The 19,085-nt window shown below is 31.1% G+C and overlaps 1 protein-coding gene across 4 annotated transcripts in view; it reads right to left on the reverse strand.

Moving 5' to 3' along the window:
• The window catches only part of LOC134714583 (adipokinetic hormone/corazonin-related peptide receptor variant I-like), a 198,664-nt gene that overhangs the window by 54,834 nt on the left and 124,745 nt on the right, over positions 1-19,085 (reverse strand). For 2 of the 4 annotated variants that reach the window (XM_063575942.1, XM_063575944.1), the window contains exon 1: positions 10,187-10,981. The exons of the other annotated variants lie outside the window; for them this stretch is intronic. In XM_063575942.1, coding sequence (XP_063432012.1) covers positions 10,187-10,726 — 540 coding nt within the window. In that variant the 5' untranslated portion in view covers positions 10,727-10,981. Of the gene's footprint in view, positions 1-10,186; positions 10,982-19,085 lie in introns of those variants that run through there. 4 annotated transcript variants of the gene reach the window in all.

The following is a 19,085-nucleotide window of genomic DNA, read 5'->3' on the forward strand; positions in this document are numbered from 1 at the left end:
AACTCTGATTTAATGCTTAATTGTTTTATTATTCTGGTTATACATGTAATTCGTACTTTGAAAATAAGCTACCTAGTGTACTACGAAAGGTGTTTGTTTGTTGCATGCGTCAAAACTTAAGCGGCAGAAAATTGCATTAACAATTAAGCGATACTACGTCAAATACTACCAAAAGGATGAAAAAATTCCACAACATAATTAATTGATAAATTGCTAAATTCTTTCAAGTAAAAAATTTAAATGAACACGCAATAATTCAATTTAGAGGCCGTTCAAAGCAAGGTTAAATCTATTGCGTAAGAAAAACCTATAATAGTCAATAGAGTCTGCTTGCAACTCAATTAGTGCTAAGTAAATTACTAAATTTAGATAGCATTGAAGTAGAAAGAGAGATTAGGGTACATGAAACCATACTACGTATTTTAAGTTAAAAATAAAAGCTTATTGACGCGAAAATCATTATTAATGGAACGTAACACAATCAATGGAAACGTATTTACGAAGCTTCTTTCTTATTTTTTTCTCTCTCGGATAAAATATTTCTGACACGACAAAATCCTTTTCTTATTCCAGGAATGTTGTAAATCACAATTTGAAAAAAAAACACAACGCCATGGCAAGTAGCGAAAAAAAGACAAGACGAAAAAAGATAGGAATATAACAACAGTCTACCACCATATACATTGTACAACAATGAAAGCGGATGATTATATGATATGTTAGCAATCTCAATTTTAGTTCTTGTAAGTGATCCAAACAAATTGTATTCTTATATTGAAATTAGCTAATTAAAGTAAAACAAATTTTCCATGTGTCTTCAGCTGGCATCCCTATAATTTCACAAAAGAATATCAAATGAGCAGCATTAACTTCATTAAAATCTAGAGACACCTTGAGTTTTGCAATCAATAAACACAACTTGTTCAAATGTAGCTGCTTATAAAACAAGGTTGTGTCAACCTTTTGTATACGTAGGGAAATTCCGGTACAAAGTCAGGATTATGACAGTTGTTTTCCATTCGCTTGATGTGGTAAATTTTTTGATATTGCAATTTGATAAAGGACTCTAGTTTAGATTTTCCTTGGAGTTCGATAATTTATTTTATAGGTTGAATGAAGAAGAAAACATCTCTGAATTAAGACCAGAGAAGTTTTGACAGGCAGAGTTGCACTCGGTTAATATACTAATTGACACAGTTACCTTTGCCCGATCTGTTCGTACAAGGAAGGATTTTCCAAAGAAACTTGAACTTTTTCAGTCTCCCACATAGCGGAAATGTCATCGTATACCATTGATGTTTTCTAAATATCTAATCTGTATTAAAATTCGTAAATGGAGGAAAACATTGTTGTTATAACATTATGTCATGTTTTTATACCATAAAACAAGCTTTAACGTGGGAGATGAAACCATAAAATATACTTTGAATAAAAGGATTTGATAAAAAGAGATCACGTTTGATGTAATGGGAATGTTAAGATAATTATTACGTTAGGTAATATTTGTGTGCTCCTAGTCAAAGGAGAAAGTTACAGAAAGAAAAGAAGAAGATGTACTTGGTAAATAAAAATGATTGATTGTCTTTTTCATATACGTATTTTCAGGTTAACTTTGATCAAAGTCTTTTTAGTTTCTTCTAAGGTCTTTTATTTTTGTATCTTTTTAAAAATCAAATTGTAACCTTGGTAAAACATTGAGAGTTGCAATCGAAAACTACAGGTCGAAAACACAATAGTTTTCCCTATTGACAATAGAGAAAGGCAAAAGACTGAACAGCAAATGTTAAAAGATAAAGCTCCACGACTAAAACAAAACCAAACAGCAACAAAACACCGGCGATGAAATATAATGGTCCTACTTGATTAGTAACAGGTGTCGCATTGCCAAATATGAAGTGATTTATTAATCATGGTTGAATGTCACTTTCAACACTATTGGTCTAATTCGAGGTGGTCATCTTTTTTTATCGGTGAAGGAAGCCAGAGTGCCCGGATAGAAAAATCGAACTACGAATGTGAAAAGACAATCCAAGTCAATGAAAAAATTGAAGTCGAACGCACATTTCATCTGCCCGTAACCGTTCAATTTTGAATGACCAAAAATTATAAAGTGAAAATAAAAATAACACTGAATACAATATTGATTAGTTTAATGACACTTTATCTCCCCAGGCTATGTCATAGCTGCCACTTTCTATCGGTCGAGTAAGCAACCAACATGGAGATAATGAAAAGATCATCTCGAGCACACATGTATTATTTGGCAAATTTTGGTTTTATAGTTCTCGGAAGCAATCGACGACATTCACCGCATGAGAATTCAATTATTTTATGAATCGAGAGCACCTTGAATCGAGCGGGGTTCAACTAACAACTTCAGTGTTGATAGTCATTTATTTATGTAGACGAACTACCTAATCCACTACGGGATGTTGTTGGAGGATATACGCCCTAATATGGCATGGTTTTCATCTATTTTATATATGATAAATACTGTTTTCTCTCTCAATTTTATACCACACTGAGCAATCGGATATCAGCCACTTAAATTCCAAAAAGAGCAAAATTTAATAAGAACAATTATAGATTTCCCTGAACGTAGGCATAATTTCCTGTAACACATATAAGTGGCAGGCAATATCATAAATGTATCTCATTGGGGTACGGAAACAACAGACTTAATTAAACATATTCCCTGCAGTTCCAAAACAATCGCCCACTATTTTCCTTTACTTGTTTCATAAAATTGTGTTCATCAGACTGTTTATCACTGTATGATTGCATCGCGAAATTACAATCGATCACGTGTTAGTTATTTGTTAACATGTCTTTATTCGGCACATTGGCGCTTGTCCAGTTGTTATTAAGGATACATTTTTTGACGAAGAGTGGCATTCACTTGTACTAATATAGACAAGGCAATTAATCTAGCCAGTAATACTCATTCAATCAAGACAGGTTAGGTTTTACTGTAATAGGGTCACGGCTGAACTGTAATTCAGAATGTGTTATGTGAAAACTCTGTATAATTTCTATTTACGAATATGAAGCATTAATCAAGTCAATCACACAAACGTTATTTGGCGAACTCTGTGTTACCTTCGAGTCTGGTAAAAATAAGAAATATATACATTAATAGAAAATGACAAAACTCCGAAGGAAGTCTTGTCATTAATACGAATTATTAGTCAAACGCTGCAAAGCATTGAGACTTTCGATTAATTATAAGCTACTTTAATTAACCAACAAAATATAGTTACGTCACTGCAAATGTTTTAATAGGCTAAAATCAGACTGAATTTTATCAAGATTTATTTAAAGCGTTTTTATTGGATTTGTGTACAGGCCATGGCAATTAAAATTTTACTTTTGGATAATTCAAATATTTAGTTGTTATCTAGAATTTCGCTAAATTTGTTTTCAAAAAGTGTAGCATTACTTAAGGCAAGTTCGTTCTCCTCAGTTGGTGTTTAAAGAATCTTTGTTGGTTTTAGTTTTATCTCACAAAGCATTATAACGCAATGCAAGTGAATTTATTTTATTACCTATAAAATTCCCCACCCCTAATTACGCCTGGATTAAACAAAATTAATAACAACGAGAAAGAAAAAAAATAAAATACTAAATGTAGTAGCATTCCTGATGGTCACGGTTTCAATTGATATCATAAATTAAAATGGAGAATGGAAATGGGGAATGTGTCAAAGAGACAACAACCCGACCAAATAAAAAAACACAACAGCAGAAGGTCACCAACAGGTCTTCAATGTAGCAAGAAATTCCCGCACCCGGAGGCGTCCTTTAGCTGGCCCCTTAACAAATATATACTAGTTCAGTGATATTGAACGCCATATGTGTATTACTAATATCGGAATAAGACAAGAGTCACGTGAACCAGAAACAAATATAAAGATTTCTTGTTCCCAGTTTGAACGGTACGTGTCTACTTTTTTAAATAACAGGAGTCTAAATTGTGACTTGTCTGATGTATATTTTGCTGTCATAAAGCAACGTTTGTACGATTGTCTAAAACAAGAAATTGATGCTAAGTTGCATATTTCTCCAAAATATTCAAATTATGAATATAATTATGTTAGATGATTTTTGTCTTCAATTTTATCTATGCAAATCAATTCCAAATGTTTACAAACAATGTATTACAAAAATAAGATTAAGTAGCCACATCTTAGCTACAGAAAATGGAAGATTTTATGGTATAACAATAATAGAACATGTTCTTTTTGTAAAAATGATATAGAGGATTGAGTTTCATTTCATCTTCAAATGTCCACGTTTTCAAAGTTTTAGAACAATTTATATTCAGCCATTTTATTGGAAAAACCCGTCGATGCACAAATTTATTAAACTGATGAATTATTACAACGTAAAACAGTTGTGTAATTTAGGTTAATTTTAAGCTTTAATCTGAAATGTTAAAATAATGTGTTTTTATTTCTACAACACCTTCTGCTGTCACATAGTCTGTAATGTTAATATACTTGTATACCTATCGTTTATATAGACTTTGGTAACAAAGATATATATAAATTAATATATAAAACCTTTATGTTTTATTCAGTTACAATTAAATTAAAATAATTGTCTCTTAATCATTTGTCAAAGAAATCGACATAGTTTAAACGGGTAACGCGCAGAATATCCCTAAATGAACTGTTATCCCAAAATAAATATTCACAAATTACGGTTTACTTAACATTGATGAGGTGTAACAGGAGACTTGACGAACAAATAAAGAAAATAACAATATATGTGTGCCTGTTATTTGTAAATAAGTTGGCTGATTTCGGGATAAAAAAAAAAAAAATGATTTCAATGAATTTACATCAAATACACTCACATATATGTTCAAGGCTCGAATTTTCATTCCCAGAATATTTCTGATAATATATATATGATATGTTAAGTATCAGCCAATCAGCAAATGATTTCTTTGTGTGAGTGTTTAGACTTCAAACCAGAGAAAACAAGCGCACGAACACAAGGAAAAATATTGCACTACTCATAATCATATCAATCTGTTATATCTTTTTTTTATTAAACATTTTAAAAAAATGTAGTTTATAAGTGATACAACGCATTTGATAAAGAATTTTAATCACGAGGATCACACACAATATGCTTTCTAACGTTACAAAATGTTTTTTTAATCATACTTCTAAAATAAACCAAAAGCAATAACATAGTTCACAGATGTACAAAATATTGGCAGTTAGGTTGTAATAAATAACAATTACTGTTCCAATAAAAACAGCCCTTACAATTTCAGCGATGTTTAAAACACAGCCAATAAAAAGTGTTATACTCTCGTAGAGAATGAAATAAAAGCGTCTCTGGAAAGAACAACGTTATACGTCTAGTCGTCAATTCTTTTTTTTATTGATTGATATGGTCTTCGAACAAAATCAGAATTACAAATCAGAAAAAAGAAGCACGATTTATCTAATTTAAGGAATAAATGGATAAAGGTCTAATTGAATTTTGCAGATAAATACGATAGGGTTAGACATTGAAACCTTATTTAATTGTCATCTTATATATAGTAGGGTTTCTTACTAACCTCGATGAACGTACATAACACTGTAAATATACCAACAATGTTATTTGTTTTCATAAATCGAATCAAGGATAGAAGAAACCTTTCAAAAATGATCTTGAATCCATACATGTTTTACGTACATAACACTCCATTCCCTTTGTTATATAACATATCCTGGCTAGGTATGAATCGTTGAAACAAAGAAGATTATTTTAATGTTTGGTTAAATGGTAATAAAGAACAATTTTATGGCCAGGATTACTACCGGAAGTCGGACATTGTACTAAAGAAGAAAAGAGGAAAAAAGCATAACTTTTAATCATAAAGAATAAACAGATGTCAGAAAAATACGTGTTTCTAGCTTTGCATCATTTAATGAAACATAAGCTATCCAAGATCTCCCTTCCATACCAGTTCTTCAAAAATATATCATGACTTTAGACAACAACTGACGATCGTCTCGAGATGAATAGGGAATGCACATGACTAAGTCATTGGGTAAACTATTTGTAGATTACTTGAGTTCAACCTTGTCGGCGAAATAAAAGAAAGAACCTTACAAGAACATCGTACAATACAATCCACTACAAAACACTTTAAGCAACACCTTTTGATACTCCTACTTCCTCCTTCAATACAAGACTGGTTACAATGATATACAGTAGTCAATAGTTTTGAAAGTGGTTTTACACACAATCAATTCCCCAATCAATCTTTCTTTTAGACTCTTGGTTAACACATAATAAATATCATTTGTACATAAGGTGTGATGAAAGAAAATGCATTTGAATGGAAAAACGTGGAGAAGAACGAATCGAAAAATAAATTGCAACGGTTGAAGTGCAGCGCTCTGGTGTCGGTTTCACAAAAACACTTACCACTACGATTTGTTGTAATTAACTGAATTGGTCATGACTTAGGATCAATCTTAATCGTAAGTTCTGTTGTGAAACCGACTCATGTATTTATTGAATAACAACTCTAAATTTACAAAGTTTAATGAAGTTTCAAGAACAGTACCCAAAATGATAAAAAAAAATCAAATGATAAGTCTAATTCACGCTCCAATTTGTATGGCAACTCGAAGTTTATCTCGAAATTTGAATCGAAGTGTAACTCGAAGTGCAAGTCCAACTCTAGCTCTATCTCGAACTTGAAGTATATATAAATCGAAAGTTAGCTCGTTTATCACAAAAACATTTACCCAAAATGTAACTCAATTTTAATGTTTAACTCGAAATGTAAGTCACTTTGAAAGTTTAAGTCGAAATGTAACTCAGTTTAAAAATTTAACTAGAAATAACTCACGTTAAAACTCTAGCTCGAAATGTAACTCAAACTTTCAACTCAAACTCTTAATCGATTGTTAGTCACTCTCTCTCTCTCTCTCTCTCTCTTTGAAATACTTCACGTCTATTAATTTCGCGGTTTTAGTTCAAACATTTTCTATTGTCGAAACAACACATTACAAAAGGATCGTATATTGATGAATTCTAACAAGAGTAGTTTAACGTTTGACCCCTTCGTGCTTATTCTTATTTGCATTCTTCTTCTTCAAGCGAAGTATTTAATTCGTTCATTCGCAAATGTTTTTCACAATATGTACCGCTATGGAGTTGATATAACACTATACGGAATCGAATTCTTCTTTAGATGATATTACGCTGAGGTCTTTGACGAAATTTAATATTTATACACTTATTCAAATAGACAATGCCGAGCACTTATAAATAAAAGTTGCGTATTGTTTACCGAACGTACTGCTAAAATAGCTTATACAATTTGTTTAGTATTGGTCTGAATAAGGAAATAAAAGGACTGCTTGAAGATAAATCTGAATTACATCAACGTAAATGGATTACTCTGTTTTAAATACAAAGTATAGGCTACTTATAGGTCCTGTTATATAACTATTACATTTTGATTCAATATTTCATTGATTCAATAAAATATTAGAAATCTTAGAATTAAGGTTATTTAACAAGGTCTATAACGAAGATTAAATGCAACATTGTCTTTTCGAAATTGGCCCAGTGAGTGAGATCCATTCAACTTAGTAAGATTGACCTCTTTAGCTATGTATCATCGTAAACAATGAAATTGTACTTTGCACACATAAAATAAAAAAAAATAGATAACCGAATCTGTGAAAAGCCATGTCGTGGAAACCCCCGTATGTAACAATTTATTTAATGAATCATAGTGTCTTACACACTTTATCGGATGAAGCAAAAAGAACATATTATATAATTGAAATTATAAGTCATACAATAATTGGATATCTTTTATAACATGTCTTTATAAATTGACAACAATTTGAGAGATATATTATTCATCAACATTAACTGTGCCCTTTTATCAATTTCTTTGTTTTAAAATAAGATAACACGTTATTACATATAGAATTCGCAATACTAAGTACTGAAAATTAACAACAGTTTAGAACAAAAATAAAGACGGATGTGCACTACTCCTTTTTTTTTTTACTAAAGTCGCATCCGTCAAGGTACCAGTCTTGTATTACAACTCCAGTTTTCCGTGTACATGTATGTCAAAACTTGGAGGGGAACAAAATAGTCCATTTTTCTGAATTTTTTTCTGGACTCATTTTTTTCTTGTTTACTGGAAGTAATGCAGCTTAGTAAAAACAGCAAACAGAAAGTAGAAAAAAATGTTTTGACTTCATGGTTACGAAGTTTTTTATTCTTTGTGGCATCACCCCATTTTCCCCCGATTAAATCACAATTTCACATTAATTTAGTACATGCATTGTAGAATATCAGACTTCCAAAAAAAAAAAGATTGCCATCGTGTCATGCCTACCACAAAGTGCATCATCATTCAAACTACATGATCTGAGAAGCTGGCAAACAAAGACATGGCGTCATATAACAAACAAATACGGCAGTAGGTTAAACAATGTATGAGTACAGATGACAAAAGTGGTAAAAATACGTCATACTTTCTGCAGGATTTGATAAATTTGTTCTTGTGAAGGAAAGGTATATGCATTAGGGAACTTGTGCATGTACTGAAATCATTGTAAACATCTGTTACACAGAATTATGTCAGTAACAGCGAAGTATCAGGAATTGTTCCAGTAAAGCAAAAGCTTCACAGACTTCGTTTTAAAATAAGAATTTCGACTGTCTTATATTGTTAAAAATCACAAAATAGAAAATTGCATTTTTTTGTAATAAATTAGATTTATTTCGTTTCTTTTAAAGAAATCCAAATAAAGTGCGTAAAACCTTGATATCTTCAACCTTACCAAAACAAAGCTAAATATTTTAGTACTGTAGCTTCTTTAAATGCAGCATTCGCCATCAAGAAAATCATGATAGAAAACAAAAGTTCTTTAACATTGAAACAATTCGGAGATATAAAGCCGCTGATACATTTAAAAATGTATATTAATGTTGAAATTAAAGTTAAGTTATTTTAAAACCTTTTTATCATTTCTAAATACCCAGTAAATGTTATCAAAATTGACGTGTCTATACTTATGGATACTACAGCATGGCTTTAAAGTGTGAATCAGAGTTTGATTAAATCTGTTAACCTCTAGCGTCTGATAATTTGGAAAATTTAAAAACAGATTTCCTTGTATTATTTTAGGGTTTTCTGAGCCACAAAAAAAAACCTTAAGAATATTCGAAAAATGTTTTAAAAAAACCAAACTTAAATCAATTTTCCCATATACCTGAATAAGATATTTTTTGCTTAAAAAAATCTCAATTACCTACAAGAAATTAAAACCGTATTGACATATCACAGTTGCAATTTGAAATTTCTCAGTTCCAAGTTGACATTTATCAGATCAAAGGTCAACTAGGAATAATGAAATGTAAAGATTGTAAGTCAAATACGAAATTTTAACAAAATAATGCCTCTTCGTCGTTTGTAATGTTATCCTCGTAATCTTGATGCACATATTAAAAAAATGGATGTTTTCAAAATGAACTGTTACAATTTGTAGTTTGAATGCGATCTTTTCTGTAATGAAATATACACATAAGCGAGTTTTAAAGTTATGTTAGAAAAACATGTGAATTTGTATCTTTGAAGGTGCACCCTTTAAAGAGATCTTTATGTGAGAAAATGTGAAAAAAGACGAAATTTTTTTAATAAAAAGATACTTGGAATAGAACGAAAATAATTTGTTCTAGTCATGTTAATAACTTTGTACTCAAAGACAGACAGACATAGGTAATCGGCTTTCATACACCAATGACAAACAAATCCTGTAAAAATTGAAAAATGATACGGCTTAATCATAATCTATCTATTCCTGTCATCGTACTATCTAAAGACAATGTTTCCAAGGATAAATATGGTATTGGAATTATCTTAGGTTTCAAGGCAAACTTCTTATCTTTAAAACTGATATGCTGTCTAATCAAATTTCAATGAGTGGCGACAAAATGATAACAGATAGTAATTTTAAAATATAAGTAAGAAATCGATTACCTAAGGCTAATATACGAAAGTTAAAATTCAAGTGCAGACAAACAAGAAAACAAAATCGTACACTAGTATATCAAAAGCTTAGAAATGTCTCTTACACACGCTAAAAACTAGATAGTTGACAAAACGGAATCCTGTCAATATAAACACACTGAAACTTACCTGGGGGAGACTGGCTATGGCCGAGAATATCCAGGCAAGGCTTAACATAATCTTCCCTCTTTTGTCACAGTCATTTAAGCTCAACGGATGGACAATGGCGAAATATCTATCTAAACTTATCACCACAAGAATAAACGACGAAAGATAGAGCCCAAATGTCCGAAAAAACATCATAAAACGGCACATGAAGTCTCCACCTTTCCACGCCACAGTTGCATTCCATGTTATTTCCATCGGTAGTATGACAAATGCTACTATTAGGTCCGCTATGGACAAGTGTAAAATGAAAAGATTTACTCTTGATTTAACATGTCGGTTTCTAAACAAAGTTATAAAAACAGTCAAATTTCCACAAGCTCCTATGACAAACAGTATAGGGTAGCCAGTTACGGCTACTAAGTTTTCTTCTGTGAAAAGAAGGGCACCTGGTATAGCTTGCGGTTGTCCGAGAGAGGAGGAATTTGTTAAATTATTTGACATATTTTTAATGTCATCCAAATCATATTTTCGAACTGTTTGGTTGAAATCATCACTTTCCATGCCGGGGAAAGTTATTTACATACATTGTCTAGTGTACAAGTTAAATCCATTTAAAAGATTGCAGCTTTTCTAAAGTTTACTTTCACGGATAGTTCCAAAGTACCTTTTCAGAATCTCTTGACTATAGAATATTCATTAATAGATTGCTAAAATCTATTTATCGGAAATACCGATCATGTATATTTTTCCAAAAGATTTGATTTAATGAAACAACGGCTTTAGCAACACGTCAATGCTTGAAGGCTGTACGAAGTTTCAAATTGGTTGGAAGATAGATCAATGAACCATGCGCATGACAAAATAAAGAATCATATCGTGTTAATAAAGGACAAAATTTCCGAATTACCCTTAATAATGGACGATGGATGAAATCTTGACTTTAATTATACCTTGCAATTAGACCAATTAGACAAAGTGAGATGGTGCTATAAACAGTCAATAATACACTAACATTCAATCAATGTATCAGCTATACAAGATTATATATCTTAGACGTAGCTTGAAACAAGAAATAATTCATTGCTCAGACATTTTGATTTAATACGTTAAAGATAATTTCTCTACATAGTATATGTTTGTTCTATTAGTTTTATATTTTTATAACAAGGTATTTGGGATTTGAACTAATTGTGTTGTTTGAAACTAAAGTATTTGTTTATAATTATTTTATATCAAATGGTAAAAAGAAGAATTCAAACACAGGTTTGGGACAATTGATCAGTATATGTGCATGCGTTAAATAGATCTTAATACGTGTATATAGTCAAACAATCCTGTGTCGGTATCCCAAGGAATCAAAAGGCTTACGATGACAATTTATTGCTTTTTTAAATAAAAATCGTATTTTAAATATTGTGATTTGTTCCACCTTTTATACGATTGTAGTTGAAATAATATTAAGTCGTGACGTAACAGGTTAGGTCATACTCCTTATCAGTTGTCAGTTGATACATTTAGTAAGGCAATGATAATTCGCTCAAAAAAAGGGCGGGGCAAACCTTTATGGGAAAAACGTCTAACTATCAACATAGATATCTTGTTTATCACTTCCAGCCAACTATGTATGACTGTGCCTTTCAAAGACTTTGTCAGTGGATGTCTTATGACCAATCTTATTTATTTGTTATTTAATCTAAATTTAAACAAAATGTTTGCAGTTGATTCTGAATTTTCATAGTATGATTTCATATAACGGTTCAGGATATTTAAACATGGTTATTATATTATAAAACACATTTGATTCAATGATACAATTGTTTTTATTACTTAATAAGACCACCAAAAGTATTCTAATTATGAAATTGGTTTACCATGTTTAAAAGTTTATTTTAGTATGTCACGACTTATTACTCTAGGGACTTTGTAGTTCGTACTTTATTTTAGAAACACATTTTGAAAATAATGTTGTATCAGGAGCCACTACAGTTTCACAAAAAATCTTACGATTAAAGTTGATCGTCAGTCTTACACAATTCAGTATACGTACAATCAAATTTAGTCGTACGTATTTTTGTGAAATACATTCCAGTATTGTACAGTCAAAACGTCATGATGTCATATGTAGATTTCATCGTGTAAAATTGTGTCGACACAAACTACTTCCGCTTTCCGTTACAGATTGCTTATATATATTTTTTATATTGACGTCATATATTGTTTTGTATGCTTCATTAGTTTGCTTCGTCATTGTGTTTTGATTGTTTTTGACATCATTTGTTTAAACATGATCAGTCAGACTTAAAGTAAGTGTAAATGTTAAGTTGTTTATATATAAACTGTTGTGTGATAAGTTGATGATTACAATTTATGATGGCTGATTCGGTCGGTTCGATATGTCTACTTTATTTTGGTAACTTAAAGGTTGACATATTGAAAACATACAATGATCGGTATAAGTATTAATCAATCATCTTTTACTCTAAGATTGATGCAATCACGTATTTGTTAGACAAAACATATAAAATCAGGGTGGTCCATATAGCAAAATCAAAGGTACTTTATTCATATGATTTACACCACGTGACTTTGAACCTTTTGATAGAATAACTTCCCTCAAGTGATGATTATATAAAATTTGCGGATAATTCAGTCCTTTTAGCGGATTTAAAAAAAAATGTTGACATGTAATTCTAAGGGAAAATCCTTAAATTTTGACTTTTTACGAAACGCGAATGTTTTATAAGAATTTGGCCAAAACCTTAAGTAAGCAGCAGGTAAGTTAAAAGTTATTTAACTTTAAAATTCACTCTACAAGGTGTTTCCCTATATGCAGACAAATCATGAACAAGATTGCCTTGTATCATTATTACTGTTTTGAATCTTGCTCTGTTAGGACTTTTCGATAATTTGTATAGCAAATATACTACGGTTACGCTTCCGATTTTCAAACTAAAAAGGCTTAAAGTTTTCAAAACAAATAATGTTCATTTGTACACGGACATATTTAAAAAAACCAGACATACAAATGGGCATAATGGCATTTTATTCGACAAGGGGCTTATATAATCCTATTGTTATGATGAGACAAAATGGCCTCTATGCAAATTAGCAAATAACACTTATGCATGAATACCATAAACAAGCTGCGTTGGAAAATGGCAATTATACTATTTGAATTTAATTTCTTAAACAGAATATTAAAGTACACTAATGACTTTTACCTTGTTTTTATCCAATTTTGTATTTATAAAAATGATGATTTTAGAAAATTTAGATTTTGTCACCAATACAATAATAAATACGACAGTGTTCCTTAAAGTTTATGTAGTCTAATGGAGTACGTAATATCCGTTAACTATGTCGGTCAGTTTGCCTATTCCGTGCTCCTAATGGACATGACTAACTGCCTGCTTAGCGATACACGATGCAGGCCATCAAATTATTAAATAAAATACCCACACATTTTGTAAAAACGAATAAAATGGATTATAGATCTCATGCTGATTTCCTGAAGCAAGCCATAAAACATAGGCAGACGACAATTATAATTGGATGTCAATATTTCATAATTTTGTTAAAAAATATGAACTTAGTTTTAAACATCCGATGCTTTTAAACGTAATAAAAATTATGTTTGTCTGATTGATCAAATGACGTAAGGTCATTCAGTTAAAGGCGTGTGTAATTCAAAGCTTTCCTTTTAGGAAAAGAGCAAAATTGTAAAAGAGATACTGGTACATGAATCATGATTTTAAGATATCATAATCTCAAAAAAAAAAAAAAAAATACGACTTGGAAAAAGTTCTTTGGTCAGAATGGCTGAACTTACATTTGTCAAGATAATCGAGAATACATTTTATGAAATGTGTCACTGACAGTTAATAATAACATGACACAAGTAGTAAATTGCATCTATTTTAAGAGTTATTTAGATTTTAGAGTTGCTATGGATGCATTATTACTTATCAATTGTGCATCCAATACAGTCATAACCGCCAGGTTTGTCAATTGAAAATTGTATCTATTTTATATAAAAAGCTGTTTTGTAGAACCATCAGCTGTTTTTCAAAAATCTTTATTTTTGAAAACATTAAATGGGATTTGTGGATACCTATTGAATTACAAATGTTTGTGATATGAAACTAAAACAAAGAGTTGCATCTGTTAACAATTTTATGACAAACAATGTAAATATTTCTTGATGTAAAAATATAAAATCACAGATACATTGAACTCCGAGGAAAATTCAAAATGAAAAGTCCCTAATCAAACGGCAAAATCAAACGAATGAAAAACAACTGTACCAAACATGACTTGGTACAGGCGTTTTCTTATGTAGAAAATAGAGGATTAACATCGTTTATATAGCTAGATACACTTCCATTATATTGACAAATATGTGTATACAAAACAAAGAGACATTATAGTTTAAAATGTCAAAACAAGGGATACAGCAGTCAACATTTTTTTATTAACTTAATCAATATATAAATAAAACAAGTAAAGAAACAAAAATTTACCATGGCACAATAACACAACGAAGGAATGTATATAAAGAGAGCTTATAATAGGAATATAATAGACAAAGCATACGAACAAGAAGGAAAGACAAGAGTACAGAAATAATCATAGTGCAATAACGCAATGAAGGGATGTCTAAGTACAGAGCAATTTCATATGGATCAAAGGTATACAAAAAGGTATATGTTCATACAATAGTTATCAAAGGTACCAGGATTATAATTTAGTACACCATATGCGCGTTTCTTCTACAAAAGACTCATTAGTGACGCTCATATCAAAATATTTATAAAGCCAAACAAGTACAATGTTGAAGAGCATTGAAGATCCAAAATTCCATAAAGTTGTGCCAAATACGGCTAAGGTATTCTATGCCTGGGATAATGAATCCTTTGTTTTTCAAAAAATTCTAAGATTTGTAAACAGGAAATTTGTAAAAATGACCACATTATTGATTTTCATTTCGGTGTTGACTACTGGGCTGGTAATACCCTCGGGGACGAAACGTCCACAAGCAATGGCATCGACCCAGTGGTGTAAATAGTTATCAAAAGTACCAGAGTTATAATTTAGTACGCCAGACGCGTGTTTCTACTACATAAGACTCATCAGTGACGCTCATATCAAAATATTTATAAAGCCAAACAAGTACAAAAGCGAAGAGCATTGAGGATCTAAAATTCCAAAAAGTTGTGCCAAATACGGCCAAGGTAGTCATATAAGCAAACATGAAAGACAAGGTTACACAATTATCGTAGAACAGTAACACAATGACGGAATATATAAGTTCAGAGCCAAGTCAATTGGATACAACCAAACACAAACTAAACAGTAAAAGCAATATTCATAAAGTTGAATAAAGAATATTTTTATTAAGATGACAAACAACGTCAGTTATGTAAATATGTATATTTCAGTTTATTCAGGCGTAGATGCATGGATAATTAGTCCCGTAACGCCATGCAACTTAAATTGCAAGAATTTAAGGACAGAAATTACGGATCGTGTTAATGCTTCCTTTCTGGTGTAATTCTCACAAAAAAGCCTTTAATTCTATGAAAATTTAAAATATTATGATATTTGGCAACACAAACCAAAGTAGAAACTACGGTTCTTCAGAAAAGAGTATAACAACTATAACGAATTCTGATGTAAGCTAAACCTTAATATCAAATGTAACATATCTATGCATGGTCGTCTGCGCGACAAAAAATCAACAGTGAAAGTAACGTTATATTTAATCTACTTATTTTTCTTTTATTTTGTATACTGGAGTTTACTACGACGACATTAAAGTGTAACAATAGCGCAACTACCTATATGTTTTACACAAGAGACCACTAGTCTGGACATAACATTTTCATTTGAAGAATAGTTAATCACTTGTTTCAATTTTTTGTCACAAGCTAAATTCGGTCAACAAGAGATAACATGGTCATTTGAATCATATATACATTTAGTTATTACAGCTCCGAACGCTCAGTGGTTTAATTATAATTTCTTTTCCAACCAAAACGATACTGTCAGTGTAAGGATATTAACTATGATTGAATACTTTTGAGATAGATAACTAGAACAATATGATCCTTTTAGTGATCTGCTTTCACAGCATTTCAAAAAATTCTTTGAGAAAGACAAGAGAGTAGTTTACAGCTGTAGAAAGACCTACTGTCAATAATCTAGGTAAACTATGACAAATCCAGATCCAGGAGAAGATAAGTTAGTGAGACATAAATAAAATATGAAATAGGGCCCATGGGGACGGAGATAATCTAAAAAGAGAGGTTTGATGTTTTCTGTAATGAACAGTATGTCTCTTTCAACGCCATTAGCTTGTATAATTTACTTGCAGCTTTTTGATGACAATCATTTAGTAATCGGCTGTAGTCTACATAAATGGCGATGATTTTGAGTTTTTGACTCTTGTGAAAAAGAAGATTGATAAAGAAAACACGAACGACCAATTTCCTATGTAAATTGTTATCAAAGGTACCAGGATTATCATTTAATACGTCGAACTCGCGTTTCGTCTACTTAAGACTCAAGAATGACAAATTTCCTATGTAAACATTCAAAGGCATTTTATAAAATGTTCATCAATATTGAACTATCACTCTTTTGACACGGCATTCCATTTTTGTCTTTGAGGAGGATGGTCAACTGTCCATATAATAATTTCAAATGTATTGTAGAATACAGTTGCACCAAACACCCGCTTGCAACATGTTGATAAAAACATGAATCATTATTATACCAATATTTCTAGACTTGGAAATGCAATTTTTAAAGATTTTTTTTCATAAAATAACTTATCAGTTCAATTCGTTTGAAGTGATGCCAATTAATATTTTTAATGGTCACGTCAATTGTAAATACTCACATCGTGTTGTCATTTTACTTTCCTAAATTGATGTGCACTCATTTCTGCGATCAAAAATTTAATCTGCAGACGATTGTAATGCACTGTGATGCGTTTTGTTTTTTGATTTTGCCATGTGATTATGGACTTTCCAAATTGATTTTCCTCTGAATTCAGTATTTTTGTGATTTTACTTTTTACATCAAATAATGTTGGTCACTTGTAAGTTCATAAAATAAAAATAAAAAAAGGACTAATAAAGAGTAAAAACCGAGCCTACATAATCGTTTTTGTCATGCATAATAGTAATTGACCGATTTTTTGTTTTTTTCATATTTTTAACTCGGTCATATAATTTTTTTTTTATATTTTATGTTCAACCAGTACAGTATTGACATGAAAGTAGATTCGCACTAGAACTGCTAAATCCAAAATGTAAGATTGACAGGACTTTCCTAGGATTAATGATTTTTTTTTATCATTACATGTATGATATGTATCGTTCACTTCACTGTATAGAGATACCATCGACCTGATGATTTATTGATATTTGTTATAACATTGAACTGACATAAACTCATTATAGATACCAGGACTAAGTTTTGTATATACGCCAGACACGCGTCTACAAACGACTCATCGTTGGCGCTCGAATCCAAAAAAGTTAAAAGGACCAAATAAAGTACGAAGTTGAAGAGCATTAAGGACCAAACATTACTAAAAGTGATACCAAATACAGCTAAGGTAATATATGCCTAAGGTAGAAAAGCTTTAGTTTAAAAAAAAAATCCAAATTTTGTAAACAGTTTATTTAAAGATATTACCAACACAATACGTAATGTCTAGTACATATCCTGACATGACTTTAGAAATTGGCAACTAAATTTACACGAAGAAAGCGATTATTTGAGTGTTCTCTTTCGGACGTGTCATTTTGATCTAGTTGCAATCCAGCAGCCACGCGAATGGAATATTTATAACTCCAAGTTAATACGGAAAGATATGCGCTTCTGATTATGTTTGATTAACAAGTCTTTGCTGGTATAATAATGCATTAGAACTCCAGCTAAAATTGAAGTCATTACTTCAAAAGTTTTACGGACGCTTTTACATTTTGTTGACCGCTGAGGAATATTTATGTCTTAGATAACCACGACTGCAATCCACATATTGTAGCAATAATCATACAGTCTTACCTAGCTTATGAGGTTACCAATTGCAAACGCGACATAAACAAATGTGTCATCAGATTTTTTCTTGTCCTGAACAAAACCATTGAAAAATCTAAGTTGTTCGCCTTGTGTAAAGGTGTCATGTCGAATATTGATTATCTTGTTTTTCTGTACTATTTTTTCTTTTTTTTCTTTGCCCATACAATGGTCTGTCTTTCTGAGACTTTTGGTTCAAAATTTTATTTCTCATATTCTTCATTTAGTTTCAACAAGTTACTTCTAGTCCATTTAAAGAACATCATTTGTATTCGTTCCCGCAATAGGCAGTATCTAGTTTGATTTATTAAAAAAAATAAAAGCGTTTTATTTTTGCTTGAATATCTGTAGTCCACAAAACATACTTTACCCAAGCGTTTCTGAAGACAAACTAAAAAGTGAAACGCATGAATGTTCAAAATTTACTTTCAACCGAAGGATCAATTGATAAATATTTGCTTTACATTCAGTAATTAGTTTTAATTTAGGGATTCCTTTGATTTGCAATTATATATTTTCTAACTAAATGTCTTTTTTCCAATTTTAGTACTTTAGTGCAGGGGGGAAAGCTTATATGGAGAATAAAATGGTACTATAAAAACCAGAAGTGGAAGTGCATGGCGTATTAAGTCGAAAATTACAATAACGGAATGATTGGTAACTCCGCCATTACGTCACTATTGTCATTGATCAAAATCGGTAGTTTTTTGTTTAATTACGTAATAGATTCTATAACTGGAATAAAAGTCGATAATTTAGAAGGCATTGATGTTAAAAACATTATATCGGGGCATTAACCGGAGGAAATATTGTAATTCTGACTGTCAACAAA

Source organism: Mytilus trossulus, chromosome 4 (assembly GCF_036588685.1).
Source record: "Mytilus trossulus isolate FHL-02 chromosome 4, PNRI_Mtr1.1.1.hap1, whole genome shotgun sequence".
Classification (NCBI taxonomy): Eukaryota; Metazoa; Mollusca; class Bivalvia; order Mytilida; family Mytilidae; genus Mytilus; species Mytilus trossulus.